Source organism: Salvelinus fontinalis, chromosome 25, assembly GCF_029448725.1.
Source record: "Salvelinus fontinalis isolate EN_2023a chromosome 25, ASM2944872v1, whole genome shotgun sequence".
Classification (NCBI taxonomy): domain Eukaryota; kingdom Metazoa; phylum Chordata; class Actinopteri; order Salmoniformes; family Salmonidae; genus Salvelinus; species Salvelinus fontinalis.
This window is the reverse complement of record NC_074689.1, coordinates 19,062,444-19,084,783: the sequence shown is the minus strand read 5'-3', so window position 1 is coordinate 19,084,783 and position 22,340 is coordinate 19,062,444. Positions and strand designations below refer to the sequence as shown.

Below are 22,340 nucleotides of genomic sequence, written 5' to 3'. Positions count from 1 at the left end.
GAGCCTACAGTGTCAGCTCAGCTTCAACCAACAGATAAGTGGAATAGATAGGTAGAGGAAAAATCTCTCTCTCTCTGTCTCTCTCTCGCTCTCTCTGTCTCTCTCTCTGTCTCACTCTCTCTCTGTCTCTCTGTCTCTCTCATGCCATTAGGAATTAATGCAACGAAAGTAAATTTATGACCAATTTGCTTCTTTGATGTGGAAATGGACTACATATTTTCATGCCTTTTGAGTATGTGTGTGTTTATGTGTGTTTATGTGTGTGTAAGAGAGAAAAAGAGAGACCAACCGAGAGAAAGAGAAAGAAACTCACCTCTCTCTCTCTCGCTCTCTCATATGCCATTAGGAGTTAAAACAACGAATGTCAGTTTATGACCAATTAAAAGATGTGACCATTCAAATAAAGTCATCCCACACAACATTAGTCAGCTAATTCCAAAGCGCCTCCCTGTCCACATGTTACTTTGAGCTAGTAATCAGATCGGCATCGTAACCGACTTCAGTGGGTCAATTGTTTGTTTGTATATCGATATTGTTTGTTTTTATATCGCAACTCGCAACACTATTATGGCTCTAGCCAGAAGTTTTGCTCCTCTTGCGTTTCTGATTTATTCTACAATTCAAACATGGAGATGATCCCAAACTCCCGTTCCACCTACACCGAAAGACGTGGATGGAAATCTTCGCTTTCATATTGTGAACTTCTGCCATGGACAACTTTACCCGCACCTGATATCACCTTTCCTACGGGAACAGCTGAGCCGCTCGGTAAAGGTACACAGGAAACACTACAGCGCCCCTGAGACCGGTGTTAACTCCAACAATCTACTTGTTACCTTCAGCCTGCTACTCTGTGTCCATGTACACCCCTGTCCTGGCCCAAACACCACAAAGCAAGCTAAAAAACTATTCCCAAACTGTGGTCTTCGTAAGGAAGAATTCAAAAGCGGGGGCTTGTGACATTTGTGATTTGTTCGTTCACATAACGTGTGGAGCTATCAACCCCTTGTCATATGATGAAGCTATAGTCTCAAAGTAACATTTTGCATTGTTTGCAATGTATGCTGTTTAAATGTATGCTGTTTAAATGTATGCTGTTTAAATGTATGCTGTTTAAATGTATGCTGTTTAAATGTATGCTGTTTAAATGTATGCTGTTTAAATGTATGCTGTTTAAATGTATGCTGTTTAAATGTATGCTGTTTAAATGTATGCTGTTTAAATGTATGCTGTTTAAATGTATGCTGTTTAAATGTATGCTGTTTAAATGTATGCTGTTTAAATGTATGCTGTTTAAATGTATGCTGTTTAAATGTATGCTGTTCAAATGTATGCTGTTTAAATGTATGCTGTTTAAATGTATGCTGTTTAAATGTATGCTGTTTAAATGTATGCTGTTTAAATGTATGCTGTTTAAATGTATGCTGTTTAAATGTATGCTGTTTAAATGTATGCTGTTTAAATGTATGCTGTTTAAATGTATGCTGTTCAAATGTATGCTGTTTAAATGTATGCTGTTTAAATGTATGCTGTTTAAATGTATGCTGTTCAAATGTATGCTGTTTAAATGTATGCTGTTCAAATGTATGCTGTTTAAATGCAATGCCAAACATTGGGATGCTGGACACAAGCAGGGATGATGAGTCCAAACTAGATGAGATAGTCGATGTATCAGCAGTGGGCACAGAAAATGACATGTTTGACTGTTTCAATCGGAGAGGACTTCATTTTATCTATGTGAACACACGGAGCCTGCTGCCGAAATTCGAGGAATTAAAACTCATTGCTTCTAACACAGGGGCTGCAGTAGTTGCTGTGACTGTGACGTGGCTCGACGGGTCAGTGACTGTGACGTGGCTCGACGGGTCAGTGACTGTGACGTGGCTCGACGGGTCAGTGACTGTGACGTGGCTCGACGGGTCAGTGACTGTGACGTGGCTCGACGGGTCAGTGACTGTGACGTGGCTCGACGGGTCAGTGACTGTGACGTGGCTCGACGGGTCAGTGACTGTGACGTGGCTCGACGGGTCAGTGACTGTGACGTGGCTCGCCGGGTCAGTGACTGTGACGTGGTTCGACGGGTCAGTGACTGTGACGTGGCTCGACGGGTCAGTGACTGTGACGTGGCTCGACGGGTCAGTGACGGTGACGTGGCTCGACGGGTCAGTGACTGTGTCGTGGCTCGACGGGTCAGTGACTGTGACGTGGCTCGACGGGTCAGTGACTGTGACATGGCTCGACGGGTCAGTGACTGTGACGTGGCTCGACGGGTCAGTGACTGTGACGTGGCTCGACGGGTCAGTGACTGTGACATGGCTCCATGGGTCAATTGAGGACGATGAGGTTGAGCTACCGGGTTATAGCATTCATAGAATTGACCCGAAACTGAAACGGTGTGTTTTTACAAGGAATAATGTGCATTTTAACCTTCGTTCAGATCTGAAAATGGATGGTCTTGAGGTTGAATGGGTAGATATACTTCTTCCTAAATGTCATCCTATACTTGTTGGTGTGAGCTATAGTCCTCCGAAGCAGAATCATTTCTATGATTTACTTGAATCGAATTGCTATGATCACAATGTATTGGCTGATAAAGGATGAATTCTGCTTGGTGATTTTAATACAAATGTGCAGTTACCACCCAAGAAAAGTACACTAGTAAATTCCCTGTATATCTTTAATCAGTTATTTGGACTAAAACAACTGATTGTTGAGCCAACCCGGGTGTGTATTGACAGTAAATCAACTTAGATTGGTTTTAGTGATCATATGGTAACCTAATGTACCCGTAAGACATCCAAAATGCTACTAGAGGCAGGTAATAAATACATGAAGGTCTATGAAACAATACTCAAAAGAACGTTTTGTAGAAGTACTTGGAATTTGGGATTGGTCTCATGTATTAAACCGTGATGATGTTGATCAAGCTTGTTATATTTTTAAAGATCTGTTTCTGTCTGCACTCGACTCTCTGGCTCCGATGAAACAAATTTCCATCAAACAGCGGTCAGGGAAATGGATCACTTCCGAGATCTTAAGGAAAAGGGATCGCTCCCTGGCCAGATTCAGAAGGACAAATCAACAACAAGATGATGATGTATTAACTGTAGAAACCAGGCAAGATACAAAATGGATAAGGCCAAATCCCAACATTATATAGACGCTGTTAATGACAACTTACATCAGCCTCGTAAACTGTGGAAAGTTTTAAAGGACACTGGCTCAAAATCTCCCCATAAGGTAAAATCCTGTAGTATTGGCCTGGATATTGATTATGTTTTATATTATGACCAGGCAAAGGTTGCAAATTATTTTGCCACATTTTTTACCACTATAGCCTCGTCTCTGGTTAAGAAGTTACCCACCTGCTCTGGACACTATGGCCAGTCTTTCATTAACAACTTTTACCATAGCACAGGTATCACAAATTATTTGTTTGAAATGTGCACGGTAACAGAGGACAAAGTTTCCAATCTACTTCGCTTAATGAGCACAAAAAAAAAAATGGGATGGATAACCTTCCTACAAGATTCATAAAGGATAGTGCTTGTGTCACTGCTAAAATGATATTGTAAACCTTTCTATTAGTAGTGGTATATTTCCCAAGGATCTCAAAACAGCCCGGGTGGTTCCACTCCACAAGAAGAGCAGAAAAAAAATGTAGGAAACTACAGGCTTGTGTCAATCCTCAGCACATAATCCAAATTTGTTTAGATATTAGTTTTTAATCAACTTGAGGGATACTTCTTGAGCATAAACTTCTTTATGAACTACAATCTGGCTTTAGAACAGCTCATTCCACTGATACTTGCCTTGTCCACCTTTTTGACCACATTAAGCAGGGAAGTGAGAAGGGGAACTATACAGGTATGGTCATGTTAGACTTGCAGAAAGCTTTTGACACTGTGGACCATGATATTCTCCTGATGAAACGCAAATGCATGGGTCTAAATGATGTATCAGTGAATTGGTTTAGGTCTTATCTGACCAAAAGAACACAAGTATGTAAAGTTGGTGATGTTCAGTCAGAGGTCAAATAAATATCCTGTGGAGTACCTCAGGGATCCATTTTAGGGCCTCTCTTATTTCTTATATACGTTAATGATATGCCAGATACAGTAAAGTGTAAACTCTTGCTTTATGCGGAGGATTCAGCCATACTGGTGTCAAGGAAGGATACAGTTTACATAGAGGAGACCCTGAGTAAGGAATTGCATTTTGATAGAGGTTGGTTGTTTGTGTCACGGCCGTCGAATGAAATGGACCTAAGTGCAGCGTGGTGAGCGTACATATTCCTTTTATTAAGAAAATGACACCGACTTGGTTCTTGGCGGAGGCACCGAATACACTGGGCCGTGGAGGCGCACTGGAGGTCTTGAGCGCAGAGCTGGCACAACCCGTTCTGGCTGGTTGCCCACTTCCACCCGGCAAATGCGGGATGCTGGCACAGAGCACACCGGCCTGTGAATGCTCACTCGAGACACCGTGCGCATCACCCCATAACACGGTGCCTGACCAGTCACATGTTCCTCACGGTAAGCACGGGGAGTTGGCTCAGGTCTCCAACCTGACTCAGCCAATTACCCCGTGTGCCCCCCCCCCCCAATTTTTTTTTATTGGGGCTGCCTCTCGGGCTTCCTTGCTAGCCGTGTTCCCTCGTAACGATGCCGTTCCGCCTTCGCTGCCTCCAGCTCCTCATTGGGACAGCGATATTCCCCAGCTTGCCTCCAGTGTCCTTTACCGTCCAGGATTTCCTCCCAAGTCCATTAGTCCCCCTTACCATGCTGCTTGGTCCTTTTGTGGTGGGAAGTTCTGTCACGGCCGTCGAATGAAGTGGACCAAAGTGCAGCGTACATATTCCTTTTATTAAGAAAATGACGCCGACAAAAACAATAAACAATACAAAACCAACCATGAAGCTTAAGGGCTATAGTGCCACAAACAAAGTTAACTTCCCACACTGAAAGGAGGGTTAAAGGGATACCTAAGTATGGTTCCCAATCAGAGACAACGATAGACAGCTGTCCCCGATTGAGAACCATACCCGGCCAAAACATAGAAATACAAAATCATAGAAAACAAAAACATAGAATACCCACCCCAACTGAATCGATTTTGTTTGGAACAAAATGTACATTGCTTAGGGCTGACAAGATAACGGTAAACTGTGCAGGCAAGGAGATTGAATCTAAAACAAGTGTATCTTATCGTGGTGTGTCCCTAGATCAATCCCTTTCTGGAAACCTGATTGCTGCTAAAATACTTTCTAAAATGGCGAACAAATAGAAATGTTGATATCGTAACACTAAATATTTTAACATTAAAGTTAAGAAACTGCTTGTCTCAACCTTGATTCAGTGTCATGTTGATTATGCTGCTCTGCTTGGTATAGTGGGCTATCAAAAAAAGCTGAAAATGAGAATGCAAAATAATGTTATCAGGTACATGCTTAATGTTCCCCCTAGGACCCACCTAGGGGCACAGGAGTTCCAGGAGGTGGGCTTGTTGCCTTTGGATTCCAGAGTGGACCAACTTAAACTTAATCATGTGTTTGACATCTTAAACGATCGTGCCCCAGGTTACATGAAAACCCACATTGATATGGTCTATAACCAATACAGTCACAACACCAGAGCTAGTGTTATGTCTTTCCATACAGGCATTTGTCTATGGAATAGCCTTCCCTTGGAGTAAAAAGTAGAAATTGCTTTTAAAAGCAGGCAAAGGTTTTAATTTGGACAAGGTTGTGATGTCTAAGTAAGAGAAACCACTCCACTGCCCCTTGTGCCCCTACTGCTGGTCAGGTGTATTTATTTGAAGGATCGGTATGATGTGCAATTAATAGATTACTCTAATGTGAAATGAATATGGTTGATTTTTAAGGTTAGGGAGAAGTGCAGTGAGTAGTGCCACTTTTTAGGATGTCAATATAAATGAATGTATTTATGGTTGTTTGTCATTTTGTCTTGTCTTTTAATCATTATATGTGTTCTTGTTTTTACCATCGAGCACCACTTTGGAAACAAGTGTTTTAATTAATACTTTCAAGTGATATCCTCTGGGTCCACATTGTCCATTTTGTTGTATATGTCTGTTACCCAAAATAAATTCAATTAAATATCATATTTCTACTAAGCACCACAGCTTGGGGTTTGTCCTTCAGACCTTCAAAACTAAAGACAGTCCACTGAGAATCCTATTGTGCAGCTCTCCAGGTATAAACCATTCATCTGGTAGTCCTAAATGGTCTGGGCGTTTACCTGCCATTAAAGAACAGGACATATGATCATACATGAGCTACGACAGCTCCAATCCATCCCACTCTGCAGGGCTGAGATACGGAGACCTAACGCATAGGCTTTATCAGGAGCCTGGCATTGCCTGGCATCTGGGTAGGAAGGTATAAGACAATGAATATGCCTGGTGTTTTCTTCCACTTGTGCCTTCAACAAGGAGAGATTTAGTGGGTATTGATGGATGTGGCCGGCCCAATCTCTTTCCGTCTCTGTATCACTCTCTCTCTCCTTTTCCCTTTTTCTCCCTCTCTAATACAGATTAATAAAAATGAGTTTTTTGCATCGTGCCGTCCAAGCCAAGCTCTCCTAACTAGTCAATGATTGTGAATTATTAGTCGCTGGATTACATCATGAAGCCTAATGAAGGCCATGGATCAGGCAGATACAATCACAGTGCGGTGTCGTGCGGGAATCGCCTTCCTAGTGAAAACAGGCCAGAGGAACCAAAGCATCCAATAATGACACAGCATCTATCACTGACTAGAACAGCGAAAGATCAAAAGAAGATTTGACTCAGCCAAAATGAGTCTGAAAACCAACTGTTTTATAGAATGACAATATTTATCTTTCTGCCATTATTTCGATGGGATGATGCAAAGCAATCGGGTAAGAAAACAAACACCAAGGTATTACAGAAATACCCACAGATGAAGCAAAGAGAAGTGCTGTCTTGGTGCAAAACACCAATCCTTGAGGGCTGCAGTGTAAACATGTTTTTTAAAAATATTTCTTTCCCAGCAGGAAGGGAGGAGCTGAGAGACGTCACTTTGATGAAGTGAAGGCAAACAAGAGAAGCCGGACTGCAAACTCAGGTAAGGAGAGGAAGAGAGATTATGTCTATTTATTTAGCCTTTTGTACTTTAATCATTTACATATCGTTACAACACTGTATTTATACATAATACGACATTTGTAATGTCTTTATTCTTTTGGAACTTCTGTAAGTGTAATCTTTACTGTTCATTTTTATTGTTTATTTGACTTTTGTATATTATCTACTTCACTTGCTTTGGCAATGTTAACATATGTTTCCCATGCCAATAAAGCCCCTTGAATTGAAATATAATTGAATTGAGAGAGAGCGGGACAGATAGATAGAGACAGAGACAGAGCAGAGAAAAAGAGAGAGAGAGCGAGAGGAAGAAAGCATACAATCTGAGTAAATGTATCATAGTGACTACTTTAAATATAGCAAAGGCTAAATCCTGTCTTGAAATAACCAGGTTCTTTTCAATCATGTAGCCAAGTGATCCGTAGAATTACTGAAAGGGCGATGTGATCAAGTTAGGACCACAAAGTCCTTCTATAGTTTGTCTGTTATTGTGTTGCAGATATGTGACTCATTTCAGCAAACTAGGCGTATGTCGCAAGTCACAACTTCACAGGAGAGATATATGAACGTTTATTTCTATTTTCTATCAAAATGCATTTATTGGCAGAAATGCCTTCTGGAACATTTGAACTTTATTTGCCTTAATAACAAACTTGTATGCCATCTGTAAATACAAATAAAGTTGTTAAACTACGAGCCTAGTGGGTTTAACCACAGAAAAAGACAGGAACCTTCCCGCTAGCCATGATTGGCTGAGATAATGAATGGGCTGGACATGTCGACAGATGAGTTTCGGATTGGTCTGCCATGTAGCATCTTCTGTCTATAAAATGACCTTCTCGTTATGTGTAGATAATCCTTTCTACTGCAGGTTTTTCGAAAGACATAACGTTAGCCACGGAGAACTGCAAATGTGTTGCTAATGCTCTAAATAACATTGCTGCCATGGATTTATCAGGCGATATCGACAAAGGTCAGTGGGAAAAAGTTGTGTCAGACTACTTTCAGGAGGACGATCGTACCATCTCTCTCTGAAAATGAATCAGACGATGAGGAAATCCCTGATTTAAGTAAAAGCATTTTCATTGAAGAAGACATTGTAGAGTCTTCTGATGATAGTGAGGGAGAAGAAACGGTGATCAACAGTGTTGTTGTCACGGAAGAAGTTGACTGAGTTTTGAAATCAGTGGAATGTCTGGTAGAAGCAGAGTATGATAAGGATATGAACACAATTCTGCCGTTTGATTGCAAATGCAAAGGGAGTCGAAAAGAGAACACAGATGGCTGTTGTATGAAACACCTGTCTCCGGATTACATCTTCAAACTAAGAGAAACCATGGCGTCCGTGACAGAGAGGGAGAAATATCTGATGATTCTTATGGCATTGCACATGGTCAGTGTGAAGATAGATAGATAGATAGATAGATAGATAGATAGATATACAGTACACAAAAAATATATATATACTCTATATATAATTCATTTTAATTTTGTTGTTTGCAGGTATTGTGCCTGTTGGACCATGCACAAGCTCCACCACAGTCTGGACATTCACTTCCTGATCACAGGCCACACCAAGTTTTCCCTCGACTGGTGCTTCAGCCTCATCAAGCAGCGCTTCAGAAAGACCAGAGTGAACACTTTGTCCGAGATTGCTGGTGTTGTGATGATTATGATGGCACGAACCCAGTCCCATTGGTCATCACCCCTGTTAACCAGACACCCTGAGGGAGACATCCTGACAGCGCTAAGCCATGTAAGATCATACAAACAATTGTAAAATTGTTTCAAATACTAATTAACAGTAACCTACAATAGGGCTTACCCAGGAAAAAAACGTCCAAAATAACAAATCCATTGTAAACAAGTGTAACGGTAACGTATATTAATATACACTATACACTATATTATAAACTGGGTGGTTCGAGCCCTGAAAGCTGATTGGCTGACAGCGATGGTATATCAGACCGTATACCATGGGTATGACAAAAACATGTATTTTTACTGCTCTAATTACGTTGGTAACCAGTTTATAAGAGCAATAAGGCACCTCGGGGGTTTGTGATATATGGCCAATATACCACGGCTAAGGGCTGTGTCCAGGTACTCCGCGTTGTGTCGTGCTTAAGAACTGCCATTAGCCGTGGTTTATTAGCCATATACCACACGTCCACGGGCCTTATTGCTTAAATGTAAACTATATACAATCGATGCCTTCTCATGTAAATCGTCAAAACATACATAATTTTATTACCTTTATCAGTCTGCTTATATTTCATTCACGTTTTTATTTAATCTGCTTTTGTCATTACTTTACTCTTTTTCATTTAACTGAATTAACTGTTCAGTCTATTGATACACAACAACCTTTATGAAGGGATGTGAGAGAGAGAGAGAAAGAGAGAGAGTGAGAGAGTGTGTGTGAGTGTGGGTGCGTGCGTGGCATAAAGATGTCAGGGGACAGATTTGAACAAAGAAAACTGATATCTGTTGGCTAGTCTGTCACTGTCATTGCCTGCCTGTCAACTGATGATTTGTCCTGAAAGACAGATCAGCTGGGGAACATGTGACATTGATTTAAACCAAATAAGATATATCACTTGTCTTCTCCTTTTACCTCTCTCTAATAATAATAATTAATAATGGGGGGGGCAGGGGGGACACACCCACTGCCAGGACATCCAACAAATGAAAGAGAGAATCTTTCTGCCATTATTTTGATGGGATGTTGCAAAGCAACAGCGTAAAAAAAACTATGGCAAAGGTGTTCGAAAAATATAGAGCTGTTACAGATCAAAGAGCAAGTGCTGGCTTAGGGCCAGGGTGCGAAACTCCAATCCTTGAGGGTAGCAGGGTCTAGTTGTTGCATTTCCTGCCCCTTTAAGAGCAGGGAACACAGAGAGCATGGAGGGAAAGAGAAAGAGAGGGAAATGGAAGGGAAGTAGGGAAAGAGTTGAGGAGCTGTGTGACGTCACTTTGCTGAAGTGAAAGCAAATGAGAGAAGCAGAGGACGGCACAAACGTTCTCTTCACAAAACATTCTACACAGCTGCACAGAGACACCCTTTTGTCGTAAAAGAAGAAAAGTACAAATATAATCAGGTAAGGAGAGAGAGAGAATTTGTGCAAGAAGACTTTAATTGGAAGAAAGCATTCAATCTAAGTAAATGTATTGTAGTGACTACTTTGAATAGCAAGGGATAAATCCTGTCTTGTGGTTATTTCAATCATGTAGTCAAGTGAATGGTAGCATTACTGAAAGATTGTGGGGTGGACAGGTATCAAGTAAGGACTGTTCTTAGTAAAAACAGCTATAAAAGATGAATAAGTCCAGGAAGTCCTTTTATAGTTATTTTGTGTTCCAGATATGGCGTCCTCGAACAGTCTGCTGCCAGAGGAGCAGTTCCAGTGCTCTATCTGTCTGGAGGTTCTCACTGATCCGATCACCACTCCATGTGGACACAACTTCTGCCAGGCCTGTATCAGCGGGTACTGGAAAAGCACTGAACAGTGCCAGTGTCCAATGTGTAAGGAGACCTTTGACAAAAGGCCTAAGCTCAAAATCAACACAACACTCCGAGAGGTTGTGAATCATTTTAAGAGGATACAAGTCAGAGACAGAGATGAGTCCCCTGCTGCGCCTGGAGAAGTGGCCTGTGATGTCTGCACTGTGACGAAGCTCAAGGCCCTGAAGTCCTGCATGGAGTGTCTGACCTCTTTCTGTGAGACTCATCTGCAGCCTCATCAGATAGCCCCAGCCCTGAAGAGACACAAGCTGATCCACCCTGTGGAGAACCTGGAAGACAGGATGTGCAAGAAGCACAATAAACCCCTGGAGCTGTTCTGTAGGACTGACCAAATGTGTGTGTGTCAGTTCTGCACTGTGACAGACCACAAGGGTCATCACACCGTCCCTCTGAGGAAGGAGTTCGGAGAGAAGAAAGCTGAGCTGGGAAGGACAAAGAATCAAGTACAGCAGATGATCCAAAAGTGCCTACAGAAGGTTAAAGAGATCAAACACTCAGCGGAGCTCAGCAACAGAGATGCAGAGAGAGAGAGAGAAGAAAGTGAACAGGTCTTCACCACTCTAGTCCGCTCCATGCAGAGAAGCCAGGCTGAGGTGTCTAAGATGATTGGAGAGAAGCAGAAAGCAACCATGCGGCAGGCTGAGGGGCTCATTAAAGAGCTGGAGCAGGAAATCACTGAGCTACAGAGGAGATGCTCAGAGCTGGAGCAGCTCTCACACTCTAAGGATCATCTCCATCTCCTCCAAAGCTCGCCATCCCTGTGCCCCCCTACATCCAAGGACTGGTCTGATGTCAGTATTACCCAGAGCAAGTGGAATGTGCAGAAAGACATATCCCAGCTGGATAAAAAGGTGAGGAGAGCACTTTCTGAACTTGAGGAGAAATTGAATAATGTATTGGAGAAGTCAAAAGGTGATGAGCTGAAGAGGATGCAGCAGTATGCAGTGGATGTCACTATGGACCCTGATACAGCACATCCCCTTATCATTGTATCTGACAATGGGAAACTAGTGAGAACAGGTCACTTTGAACAGAACCACTTCTACAACGTAAAGAGGTTTAGAGGTCGTGTAGCTGTTTTGGCAAAGGAGGGTTTCACCTCGGGGAGATTCTACTATGAGGTGCAGGTGAAGGGGAAGACTGGGTGGAATGTAGGAGTGGCCAAAGAGTCGGTTAATAGAAAGACAGGTGGATTATACCCAGAGCAAGGATTCTGGACCGTGTGGTTGTCTTTTCAGGTTGACTATGAGGCCTGCACAGACCCCCATACCTCCCTCTCACTGAAGAGCAAGCCGGAGAAGTTGGGGGTGTTTGTGGATTATGAGGAGGGTCAAGTTTCCTTCTATGACGTGGACACCAGGTCTCATATCTTCTCTTTCACCGGCTGCACCTTCACAGAGAAGCTCTATCCATACTTGAACCCCTTTGATGATTATGATGGCTCAAATTCAGCACCAATGATCATCACCCCTGTTAACCAGACACACTGAGGGTGACATTGTGACAGTGCTAAAATGGGGGCATTTATAATATTGATCCAAATGGTAATTTAAAGTAACCCATAACCTTTTAGGACACATACATAATATTTGTATTACTTTTATCAGACCTACTAACCTGCTTGTATTTAATACATTTTTGCCAGCTGACATTGTTTGACGGTGAAATGTATTAAAACCCGTCTGCAAAACATATTTTAAGTAAAGCTTCCATTGGATTGGATTTGGTTTCCTAATCTAATGGAAACATCGTGACCATTGTGAAACTGACCCAGTGAACTTATAGTGAACTCAGTAGGTGAGAACTAACCCCAATAGCAGAAATGTGTATTTGAGTATCTGGTATTAAAAGGTCCAATGCAGTTTTTATCTCAATATCAAATCATTTCTGGGTAACAATTAAGTACCTTACTATGATTATCAGTGGTGGGAGCAAATCACTATTGTTCGAGTCACAAGCAAGTCTCAAGTCACAAGGTCAAGGTTCTCAAGTCGAGTCCCAAGTAGAACAGGTCGATTCTCGAGTCAACTCCAAATCGTGGATTCTAAGAACAATTCAAGTAGAGTCACAAGCTTTTCGAAGTCAAATCTCAAGTCAAGAAAAAAAATATATACAGTATATATCTTTGTCTATTTATTGAGGCTACCAGACAGCCCTTTTCATTATCTTGTCCTAAACATATTTTGTATACGTAATAATACATTTTAACAACAAATTCCCAATGCAAGTAAATTAAGTAAATTATAAATGTCAAGCAATTTCATACCAAAAGACCTGCAGGCCTATGCTAGTAGTTGTTGCTTGGTGCCCCACTGCTGGCGAGCTTGCAAAGTAAACATTTAATATTCTTGATCACCAACATTTTTTGGAGTTGCATATCTTTATGGCAATCGTCTCTCCCTACAATTGGACATTTGCGCTGCACCCGATCCTATAGCTGCACAAATCAGCAATTTATTCACTAGCTCAGTGGTTCTCAAAATGTTTGTAAAACAGAATTTTACACCTGCATTTTGTGTAAAACTTTCTTCTCAAAATACAGGTGTAAAATGCAGTTTTACAAAATGTTTGAGAACCGCTGTGCTAGCGAACAGATTGCAGATTTCCTGTACAGCCATTGGATTGGGTGCAGCGCAAATGTCGAATAGTAGAGAGAGATGGTGCAGGTGTTGTCAGCCAATATCAACTAGGGATATTAGGAGGTTGCAGGAGACGGATGGAAAGCATGATCTGTCTTAGCTTTCAAAAACTCTAGACAGCATTCTGGCTTCACCCTACAGTTCTCAGACATTAGCTTTGCCTACTACTGCCTCATGTGAACTACAATCCTGACCGTGTGTTTTAATAGGCATCACTTGCGATATGGCTTTCAAAACATATGGCCCTTATCTTCCAACAACAGGAAAAAAAACTTCAAAGAAAATGACTTGTCCTGAAAGATCCATACAGCTATGGGCACAGATCCATACAGCTATGGGCACAGATCTATACAACTATGGGCACAGATCCATACAGCTATGGGTACAGATCCATACAGCTATGGGCACAGATCTATACAACTATGGGCACAGATCCATACAGCTATGGGTACAGATCCATACAGCTATGGGCACTGATCCATACAGCTATGGGCACAGATCCATACAGCTATGGGCACTGAATCATACAGCTATGGGCACTGAATCATACAGCTATGGGTACAGATCCATACAGCTATGGGCACTGATCCATACAGCTATGGGCACTGATCCATACAGCTATGGGCACTGATCCATACAGCTATGGGCACTGATCCATACAGCTATGGGCACTGATCCATACAGCTATGGGCACTGATCCATACAGCTATGGGCACTGATCCATACAGCTATGGGCACTGATCCATACAGCTAGGGGTACAGATCCATACAGCTATGGGCACTGATCCATACAGCTATGGGCACTGATCCATACAGCTATGGGTACAGATCCATACAGCTATGGGTGCTTCCTTCCGATGAAACTACACTTCAGTTACACAGGAATGCGGAGCAAGCTAGATAGCTAATTAGCACAGCTATCAGATATATAGCCAGTAGCTACCAACACAAGAACTATCTGAAATTTGAAAATGATCAATGAAATCGCCAGGCCGCCTAATGTTATTGTTCTGGCAAAGATGCGTTCATAGTAGATTGCTAAACTGTATACAGTATATGGATAACTTGTGTATGGATAATATAAACGTAGGCTTACTCTGTTTTTACCAGGCAAAACTGGAGAAAATTAAATAAGTGCTATCTGGATATGTGCATGCTTTTGCACGCTAATGCTGATGACTGGTCAACAATCAAGGCGCACAACTTTTTGGTTCTAAAGCACAGATTATATGTTTTTTAGACAATCATTTGGTGCAATACCGTAGGCCTATGTTAGAAACCAGATCAAATAGGAAAAGGTATAAATATAAAATACAAATAGTATATGTAGACACTTACCAAGTATGAAAAATGACCTGTCTTGATTGACAGTTTGCTGGTCCAATCAGAGGGTAGCGCGTGCGCATCACTAGGCAAATCTGTTGCACTTTTATTTTTTTTGCAAGTGCGAGGCTGCTTGTGTCTACGGTCTCTGGCTGTGTAGAGAGCAATCCAGGGAGACACTGTGCCAGAAAATGAGTCTTGAGGCTCCAAGTCAAGTCTCAAGAAATTTTATTTTCTTTCATGTCGAGTCTCAAATCATCAAATGTGTGACTCAAGTCAGACTTGAGTCCAAGTCATGTGACTTGAATCCAGACCTCTGGTGATTTAAAAAAAATGAAAATGGTCAAAAAGAAAAAATTGCTTCTTAGCAAAGAGTAATTTTTTAAGCAAGAATTTAGCTAGGACTGTCTTGGAGTGGTCTGAGTGGGGAGGGGAAAACTGAAACCTAGCTGTTATTGGAACTCTAACTTATAGGTCGGTTTCAATAAAACGTCACAATACATTCGATTTGCTACGCTAAAACCATTGACAACTATGTGCCGTTTTCAAGGCATTGTGAAACACAGTTGCAAGAAAAAGTATGTGAACCCTTTGGAATTACCTGGATTTCTGCATAAATTGGTCAAAAAAATGTGATCTGATCTTCCTCTAAGCCACAACAATAGACAAACAGTGGCTTAAACTAATAACACACAAATTGTATTGTTCTTGTCTATATTGAATACATAATTTAAACATTCACAGTGTAGGTTTGAAAAAGTATGTGAACCCCTAGGCTAATGACTTCTCCAAAAGATAATTGGAGTCAGGAGTCAGCTAACCTGGAATCCAATCAATGAGACGAGATTGGAGATGTTGGTTAGAGCTGCCCTGCAATATAAAAAACACTCACAAAATTTGAGTTTGCTATTCACATGGAAGCATTGCCTAAGCTTAAGAATTGTTGACTTGCATTAAGCTGGAAATGGTTACAAAAGTATCTCTAAAAGCTTTGATGTTCATCAATCCTTGGTAAGACAAATTGTCTATACTATAAATGGAGAAAGTTCAGCACTGTTGCTACTCTCCCTAGGAGTGGCCATCCTGCAAAGATGACTGCAAGAACACAGTGCAGAATGATCAATGAGGTTAAGAAGAATCCTAGCGTGTCAGCTAAAGACTTCCAGAAATCTCTGGAACAAGGTTGACGAGTCTACGATACGTAAAACACTAAAGAAAAATAGTGTTCATGGGAGGACACCTCGGAAGAAGCCACTGCTGTCCAAAAAAACATTGCTGCACGTCTGAAGATCGCAAAAGAGCACTTGGCTGTTCCACAGCGCTACTAGAAAAATATTCTGTGGACAGATTAAACTAAAGTTGAGCTGTTTGGAAGGAACACACAACACTATGTGTGGAGAAAAAAAGGCACAGCACACCAACATCAAAACCTCATGTGATGTCACCAGGTAGGCCAAAACTCCACCCCACCAAAACAAGCAGAAATTTCAGGCGGTCTTTTCAAACTGCTCTTACACTAAAAGGGCAATATCATAATTTTCATAATTTCACAGTATTATTCTAACCTCATAGTGTGGATATATATCTCACAGGGGTTTATATCAGATGGTGCCGGAGGGGATGGCTGTTGTTTTATGGGCTCTTAACCAACCGTGCTATTTTGTTTTTTTCAAATTGTTTGTAACTTATTTTGTAGATAATGTTGCTGCTACCGTTTCTTATGACCGAAAAGCGCTTCTGGACATCAGAACAGCAATTACTCACCTTGAATTGGACTAATACTTTATCTTTAACGAGTCGGACGAGAGGGATTTACTCCAGACACCCGAACAGGCCCTCATCCCAGTCATTTGCAGGAGAAAGAGACAGAAGTTTCGTGGAAGGAAAACAGGGTGCCTTGTGAGGATCCGGCGACGAGTGGCTAATTTGCCTTTGCCATCGGTACTATCGGCCAACGTACAATAGCTGGATAATAAAGTGGACGAACTAAAAGCACGTATATCCTACCAACGGGACATTAAAAACTGTCCCTGTATATAGCCTCGCTATTGTTATTTTACTGCTACTCTTTCTTTATTTGTTACTTTTATCTCTTCTTTTTTGTATTTTTCTTAACTGCATTGTTGGTAAGTAAGCATTTCACTGTAATGTTGTATTCGGTGCATGTGACAAATCATTTCTTAGATTTTTGACTGCAGTGGCCTTTTAAAATACTTTTTTTCTGTGTACTTGAGTATTTTCACATACACAGCCCAAAATATGTACTTTTATTTGAGTATTGTAATGGTTATTTGTAAAAAAACAAATAGTCTACCAAATTGTATTTTCAAATGCATGAGAGTGCAATTGAGTTAGTGTATTTTAAAATGCTTTCCAAGGGTATTTCCAAATACATTAAAATATCCAACTACTTATTTTTTCAAATAAAAGATATCTGAATACTTACTTCAAATGTATGTAAAGTAATTGAGATATTTGAAATGGTTACATTTCTAAACCACCTTAGATCCTTCAACCTTCAAGCAAAGAAGTGTGACTCTTCACCGTTCTACCTCATCTTTCTCCCTCTCTCTGCTCGATATTCTCTTCCATCTCTCCTATCTACCTTTCTCCCCTCATCAATCTGCCTTTCTCCAGTCTCCTTTATCTCCCTCCCGCCTCTCCCCTCCCCCTCCTATCAGCAGAGTAACCAGCAACCTCTGGCACCACAGCAAACTGCCAGGACATCCAGCAATGATGCAACAATCTTTGGAAAGGATGTCGGTTGGTTGGGTGGTGCTATCGGTGCGTGTGTATGAGAGAGAGAGAGAGTGTGGCATAAAGATGTCAGGGGACAGATTTTATCAAAGAAAACTGGTATTTGGTGGCTAGACTGTCACTGCCTGACTGTCAGCTGATCACTGGGGAAAGTATGACATTCATTTAAACCAAATAAGATATATCACTTGTCTTCTCCCTCTCGCTCTGTGTCCAATCCTTCCTATGACTTTTGCCCCTCTCTCGTAGTCCTGGCAGAAAGGCTGGACTACTCCACTAACTGGTATAGAGGGAATCAATGTGGCCTTATCACATAGACCACAACATTAAGACGGGGCAACTTTCTCTGTAACACCAATTGTATGGTAATACATAATAAAAATATATATTTCACCTTTATTTAACTAGGTAGGCCAGTTGAGAACAAGTTCTCATTTACAACTGCGAAGTGGCCAAGATAAAGCAAAGAAGTGTGACTCAAACAACACAGAGTTACACATGGAATAAACAAACATACAGTCAATAACACAATAGAAAAGTCTATATACATATATATATACAGTGTGTGCAAATGAGGTAAGATAAGGGAGGTAAGGGAATAAATAGGCCATGGTGGTGAAATAATTACAATTTAGCAATTAAACACTGGAGTGATAGATGTGCAGAGGATGAATGTGCAAGTAGAGATACTGGGGTGCAAATGAGCAATTTGCTGAGTAGAGTGTTGGAGGCTATTTTGTAAATGACATCGCCGAAGTCAAGTATCGGTAGGATGGTCAGTTTACGAAGGTATGTTTGGCAGCATGAGTAAAGGATGCTTTGTTGCGGAATAGGAAGCCAATTCTAGATTTGACTTTGGATTGGAGATGTTTGATGTGGGTCTGGAAGGAGAGTTTACAGTCTAACCAGACACCTAGGTATTTGTAGTACACATTTTCTAAGTCAGAACCGTCCAGAGTAGTGATGCTGGACAGGCGGGCAGGTGCGGGCAGCGATTGGTTTAAGAGCATCCATTTAGTTTTACTTGCGTTTAAGAGCAGTTGGAGGCCACGGAAGGAGAGTTGTATGGCATTGAAGCTCGTCTGGAGGTTAGTTAACACAGTGTCCAAAGAAGGGCCAGAAGTATACAGAATGGTGTCGTCTGCGTAGAGGTGGATCAGAGAATCACCAGCAGCAAGAGCGACATCATTGATGTATACAGAGAAAAGAGTCGGCCCGAGAATTTAATCCTGTGGCACCCCCATAGAGACTGCCAGATGTCCGGACAACCGGCCCTCTGATTTGACACACTGAACTCTGTCTGAGAAGTAGAGGGTGAACCAGGCGAGGCAGTCATTTATGAAACCAAGGCTGTTGAGTCTGCTGATAAGAATGTGGTGATTGACAGATTCGAAAGCCTTGGCCAGGTCAATGAATACAGCTGCACAGTATTGTCTCTTATCGATTGCGGTTATGATATCGTTTAGGACCTTGAGCGTGGCTGAGGTGCACCCATGACCAGCTCGGAAAGCAGACTGCATAGCGGAGAAGGTACGGTGGGATTCGAAATGGTCGGTGATCTGTTTGTTAACTTAGAAAGGCAGGGTAGGATAGATATAGGTTTGTAACAGTTTGGGTCTAGAGTGTCTCCCCCTTTGAAGAGGGGGATTACCGCGGCAGCTTTCCAATCTTTGGGGATCTCAGATGATACGAAAGAGAGGTTGAACAGGCTAGTAATAGGGGTTGCAACAATTGCGGCGGATAATTTTAGAAAGAGAGGGTCCAGATTGTCTAGCCCGGCTGATTTGTAGTGGTCCAGATTTTGCAACTCTTTCAGAAGATCAGCTATCTGGATTTGGGTGAAGGAGGAATGGGGAGGCTTGGGCAAGCTGTCTTGGGGGTGCAGGGCTGTTGACCGGGGTAGGGGTAGCCAGGTGGAAAGCATAGCCAGCCATAGAAAAATGCTTATTGAAATTCTCAATCATAGTGGATTTATCGGTGGTGACAGTGTTTCCTAGCCTCAGTGCAGTGGGCAGCTGGGAGTAGGTGCTCTTGTTCTCCATGGACTTTACAGTGTCCCAGAACTTCTGGGAGTTTGTGCAACAGGATGCAAATTTCTGTTTGAAAAAGCTAGCCTTTGCTTTCCTAACTGACTATGTATATTGATTCCTAACTTACCTGAAAAGTTGCATATCGCGGGGGCTATTCGATGCTAATGCAGTATGCCACAGGATGTTTTTGTGAGCGTTTGACAGTGATGAGGGGTGGTCGTTTGACCGCAGACCCATTACGGACGCAGGCAATGAGGCAGTGATCGCTGAGATCCTGGTTGAAGACAGTAGAGGTATATTTGGAGGGCAGGTTGGTTAGGATGATATCTATGAGGGTGCCCGTGTTTACGGATTTTGGCTTGTACCTGGTATGTTCATTGATAATTTGTGTGAGATTCAGAGCATCTAGCTTAGATTGTAGGACGGCCGGGGTACTAAGCATGTCCCAGTTTAGGTCACCTAACAGTACGAGAGCTGAAGATAGATGGGGAGCAATCAATTCACATATGATGTCGGGGGCACAGCTGTGGGCAGAAGGTGGTCAGAGTGTGCTAAAGCAGTGAATAAAACAAACTTACATGCTGACCAGACCGGACACGTCGCGTGCGCGAGCGTCACAAAATATATTTAGAAATCCATGTTATTCAATTATTGCACCCACACTGCTCGTGCGCGCCAATGATCGTCTGCAATGCCAAGGGCTAAAATAGAACTCCTTTCTATTTCTGACGCAGATAGCGCTGCAAGTCCGGCCCCCCTCATCTCCTCATTGGTTTATAGAAGCAGGTACCCACGTGCCATCTCCTCATTGGTTATACCCACGTGGGTGATTGAAATATCGAATGTTTTGCCGGTTGTCGCGGTAATACTATGAAAGTGTAGATGCTAATCACCATATCAGTTCAAAGATGAAAAAGCCTGGAAGGAGAAGAGATTACTAGAAACGATTCGGTTGGCCGTTTTATGTGTGGATGTAAAGGCAGTCATTGTTGTTCTCCTCCTCAAACGAGGAGGAGCATGGATAGGACCAAGATGCGGATTGAGGGAAATAAGCCATCTTTTAATGAACACAGCAAAACAAGACACTACAAAAACTACAAAACAACAAACGTGACTAACCTTCAACTGTCCTGTGTGGACACAGGAACAAACACCCACAAAAGCCTACTGCCTATGGCTACCTTAAATCTGGCTCCCAATCAGAGACAAATGAATGACAGCTGTCTCTGATTGAGGCCCAATCTAGGCAGCCATAGACATAACTAGACAACCTAACAAACACTATCCCATACACATACAACACCCATGGACTAACCAAACACACACAACATACAATGCCCACCCCAACTCACGCCCTGACCAACTAAACATAATCAAAATAACATAAAAATAGGTCAGGAACGTTACAGAACCCCCCCCTCAAGGTGCGAACGCCGGGCGCACCAGCACAAAGTCCAGGGGAGGGTCTGGGTGGGCAGTTGACCACGGTGGTGGCTCAGGCTGAGGGCGAGGTCCCCACCCCACCATAATCAATCCCCGCTTCTTTATCCCCCTCCCAATGACCACCCTCCCACTAACACCACCTAAATGAGCGACCAGCACCGGGACAAGGGGCAGCACCGGGACAAGGGGCAGCACCGGGACAAGGGGCAGCACCGGGACAAGGGGCAGCACCGGGACAAGGGGCAGCACCGGGATAAGGACCAGCACCGGGATAAGGACCAGCACCGGGATAAGGGGCGGCAGGTCCTGGCCGAGGGACTCCGGCAGGTCCTGGCCGAGGGACTCCGGCAGGTCCTGGCCGAGGGACTCCGGCAGGTCCTGGCCGAGGGACTCCGGCAGGTCCTGGCCGAGGGACTCCGGCAGGTCCTGGCCGAGGGACTCCGGCAGGTCCTGGCTGAGTGGCAGCTCCGGACTGTAGGGCAGCTCCGGACTGTAGGGCGTCTCTGGCAGCTCCTGACTGGCGAACGTCTCTGGCAGCTCCTGACTGGCGGGCGTCTCTGGCAGCTCCTGACTGGCGGGCGTCTCTGGCAGCTCCTGACTGGCGGGCGTCTCTGGCGGCTCCTGACTGACGGACGGCTCTAGCGGCTCCTGACTGACGGACGGCTCTACTGGCTCGGGACAGACAGATGGCTCAGACGGCGCTGGGCAGACAGATGGCTCAGACGGCGCTGGGCAGACAGATGGCTCAGACGGCGCTGGGCAGACAGATGGCTCAGACGGCGCTGGGCAGACAGATGGCTCAGACGGCGCTGGGCAGACAGATGGCTCAGACGGCGCTGGGCAGACAGATGGCTCAGACGGCGCTGGGCAGACAGATGGCTCAGACGGCGCTGGGCAGACGGGCCGCTCAGACGGCGCTGGGCAGACGGCAGACTCTGGCCGGCTGAGACGCACTATAGGCCTGGTGCGTGGTACCGGAACTGGAGGTACCGGGCTGAGGGCACGCACCTCAGGGCGAGTGCGGGGAACAGGAACAGGGCACACTGGACTCTCGTGGCGCACTCTAGGCCTGGTGCGTGGTACCGGAACTGGAGGTACCGGGCTGAGGGCACGCACCTCAGGGCGAGTGCGGGGAGAAGGAACAGTGCGTCCAGGGCTCTGGAGACGCACAGGAGGCTTGGTGCGTGGTGCCGGAACTGGAGGCACTGGGCTGGAGACACGCACCATAGGGAGAGTACGTGGAGGAGGAACAGGGCTCTGGAGATGCACTGGAAGCCTGGTGCGTGGTGTAGGCACTGGTGGTACTGAGCTGGGGTGGGAAGGTGGCGCCGGATATACCGGACCGTGAAGGAGGACACGTGCTCTTGAGCACCGAGCCTCCCCAACCTCACCAGGTTGAATGGACCCCGTAGCCCTGCCAGTGCGGCGAGGTGGAATAGCCCGCACTGGGCTATGCAGGCGAACCGGGGACACCACCTGTAAGGCTGGTGCCAT

General features: G+C 43.7%; 2 protein-coding genes across 7 annotated transcripts in view; one reads left to right on the top strand and one right to left on the bottom strand.

Moving 5' to 3' along the window:
• neto1l (neuropilin (NRP) and tolloid (TLL)-like 1, like) overlaps positions 1 to 22,340 on the bottom strand; it is a 175,530-nt gene that overhangs the window by 37,317 nt on the left and 115,873 nt on the right. The window lies entirely within an intron of this gene.
• On the top strand, positions 9,806 to 13,068 carry LOC129822942 (E3 ubiquitin-protein ligase TRIM39-like). Its single transcript, XM_055881512.1, has 2 exons — positions 9,806 to 10,229; positions 10,493 to 13,068. Exon 2 carries the CDS (start codon positions 10,495 to 10,497, stop codon positions 12,142 to 12,144), a length of 1,650 nt encoding a protein of 549 aa, XP_055737487.1. The 5' UTR covers positions 9,806 to 10,229; positions 10,493 to 10,494; the 3' UTR covers positions 12,145 to 13,068.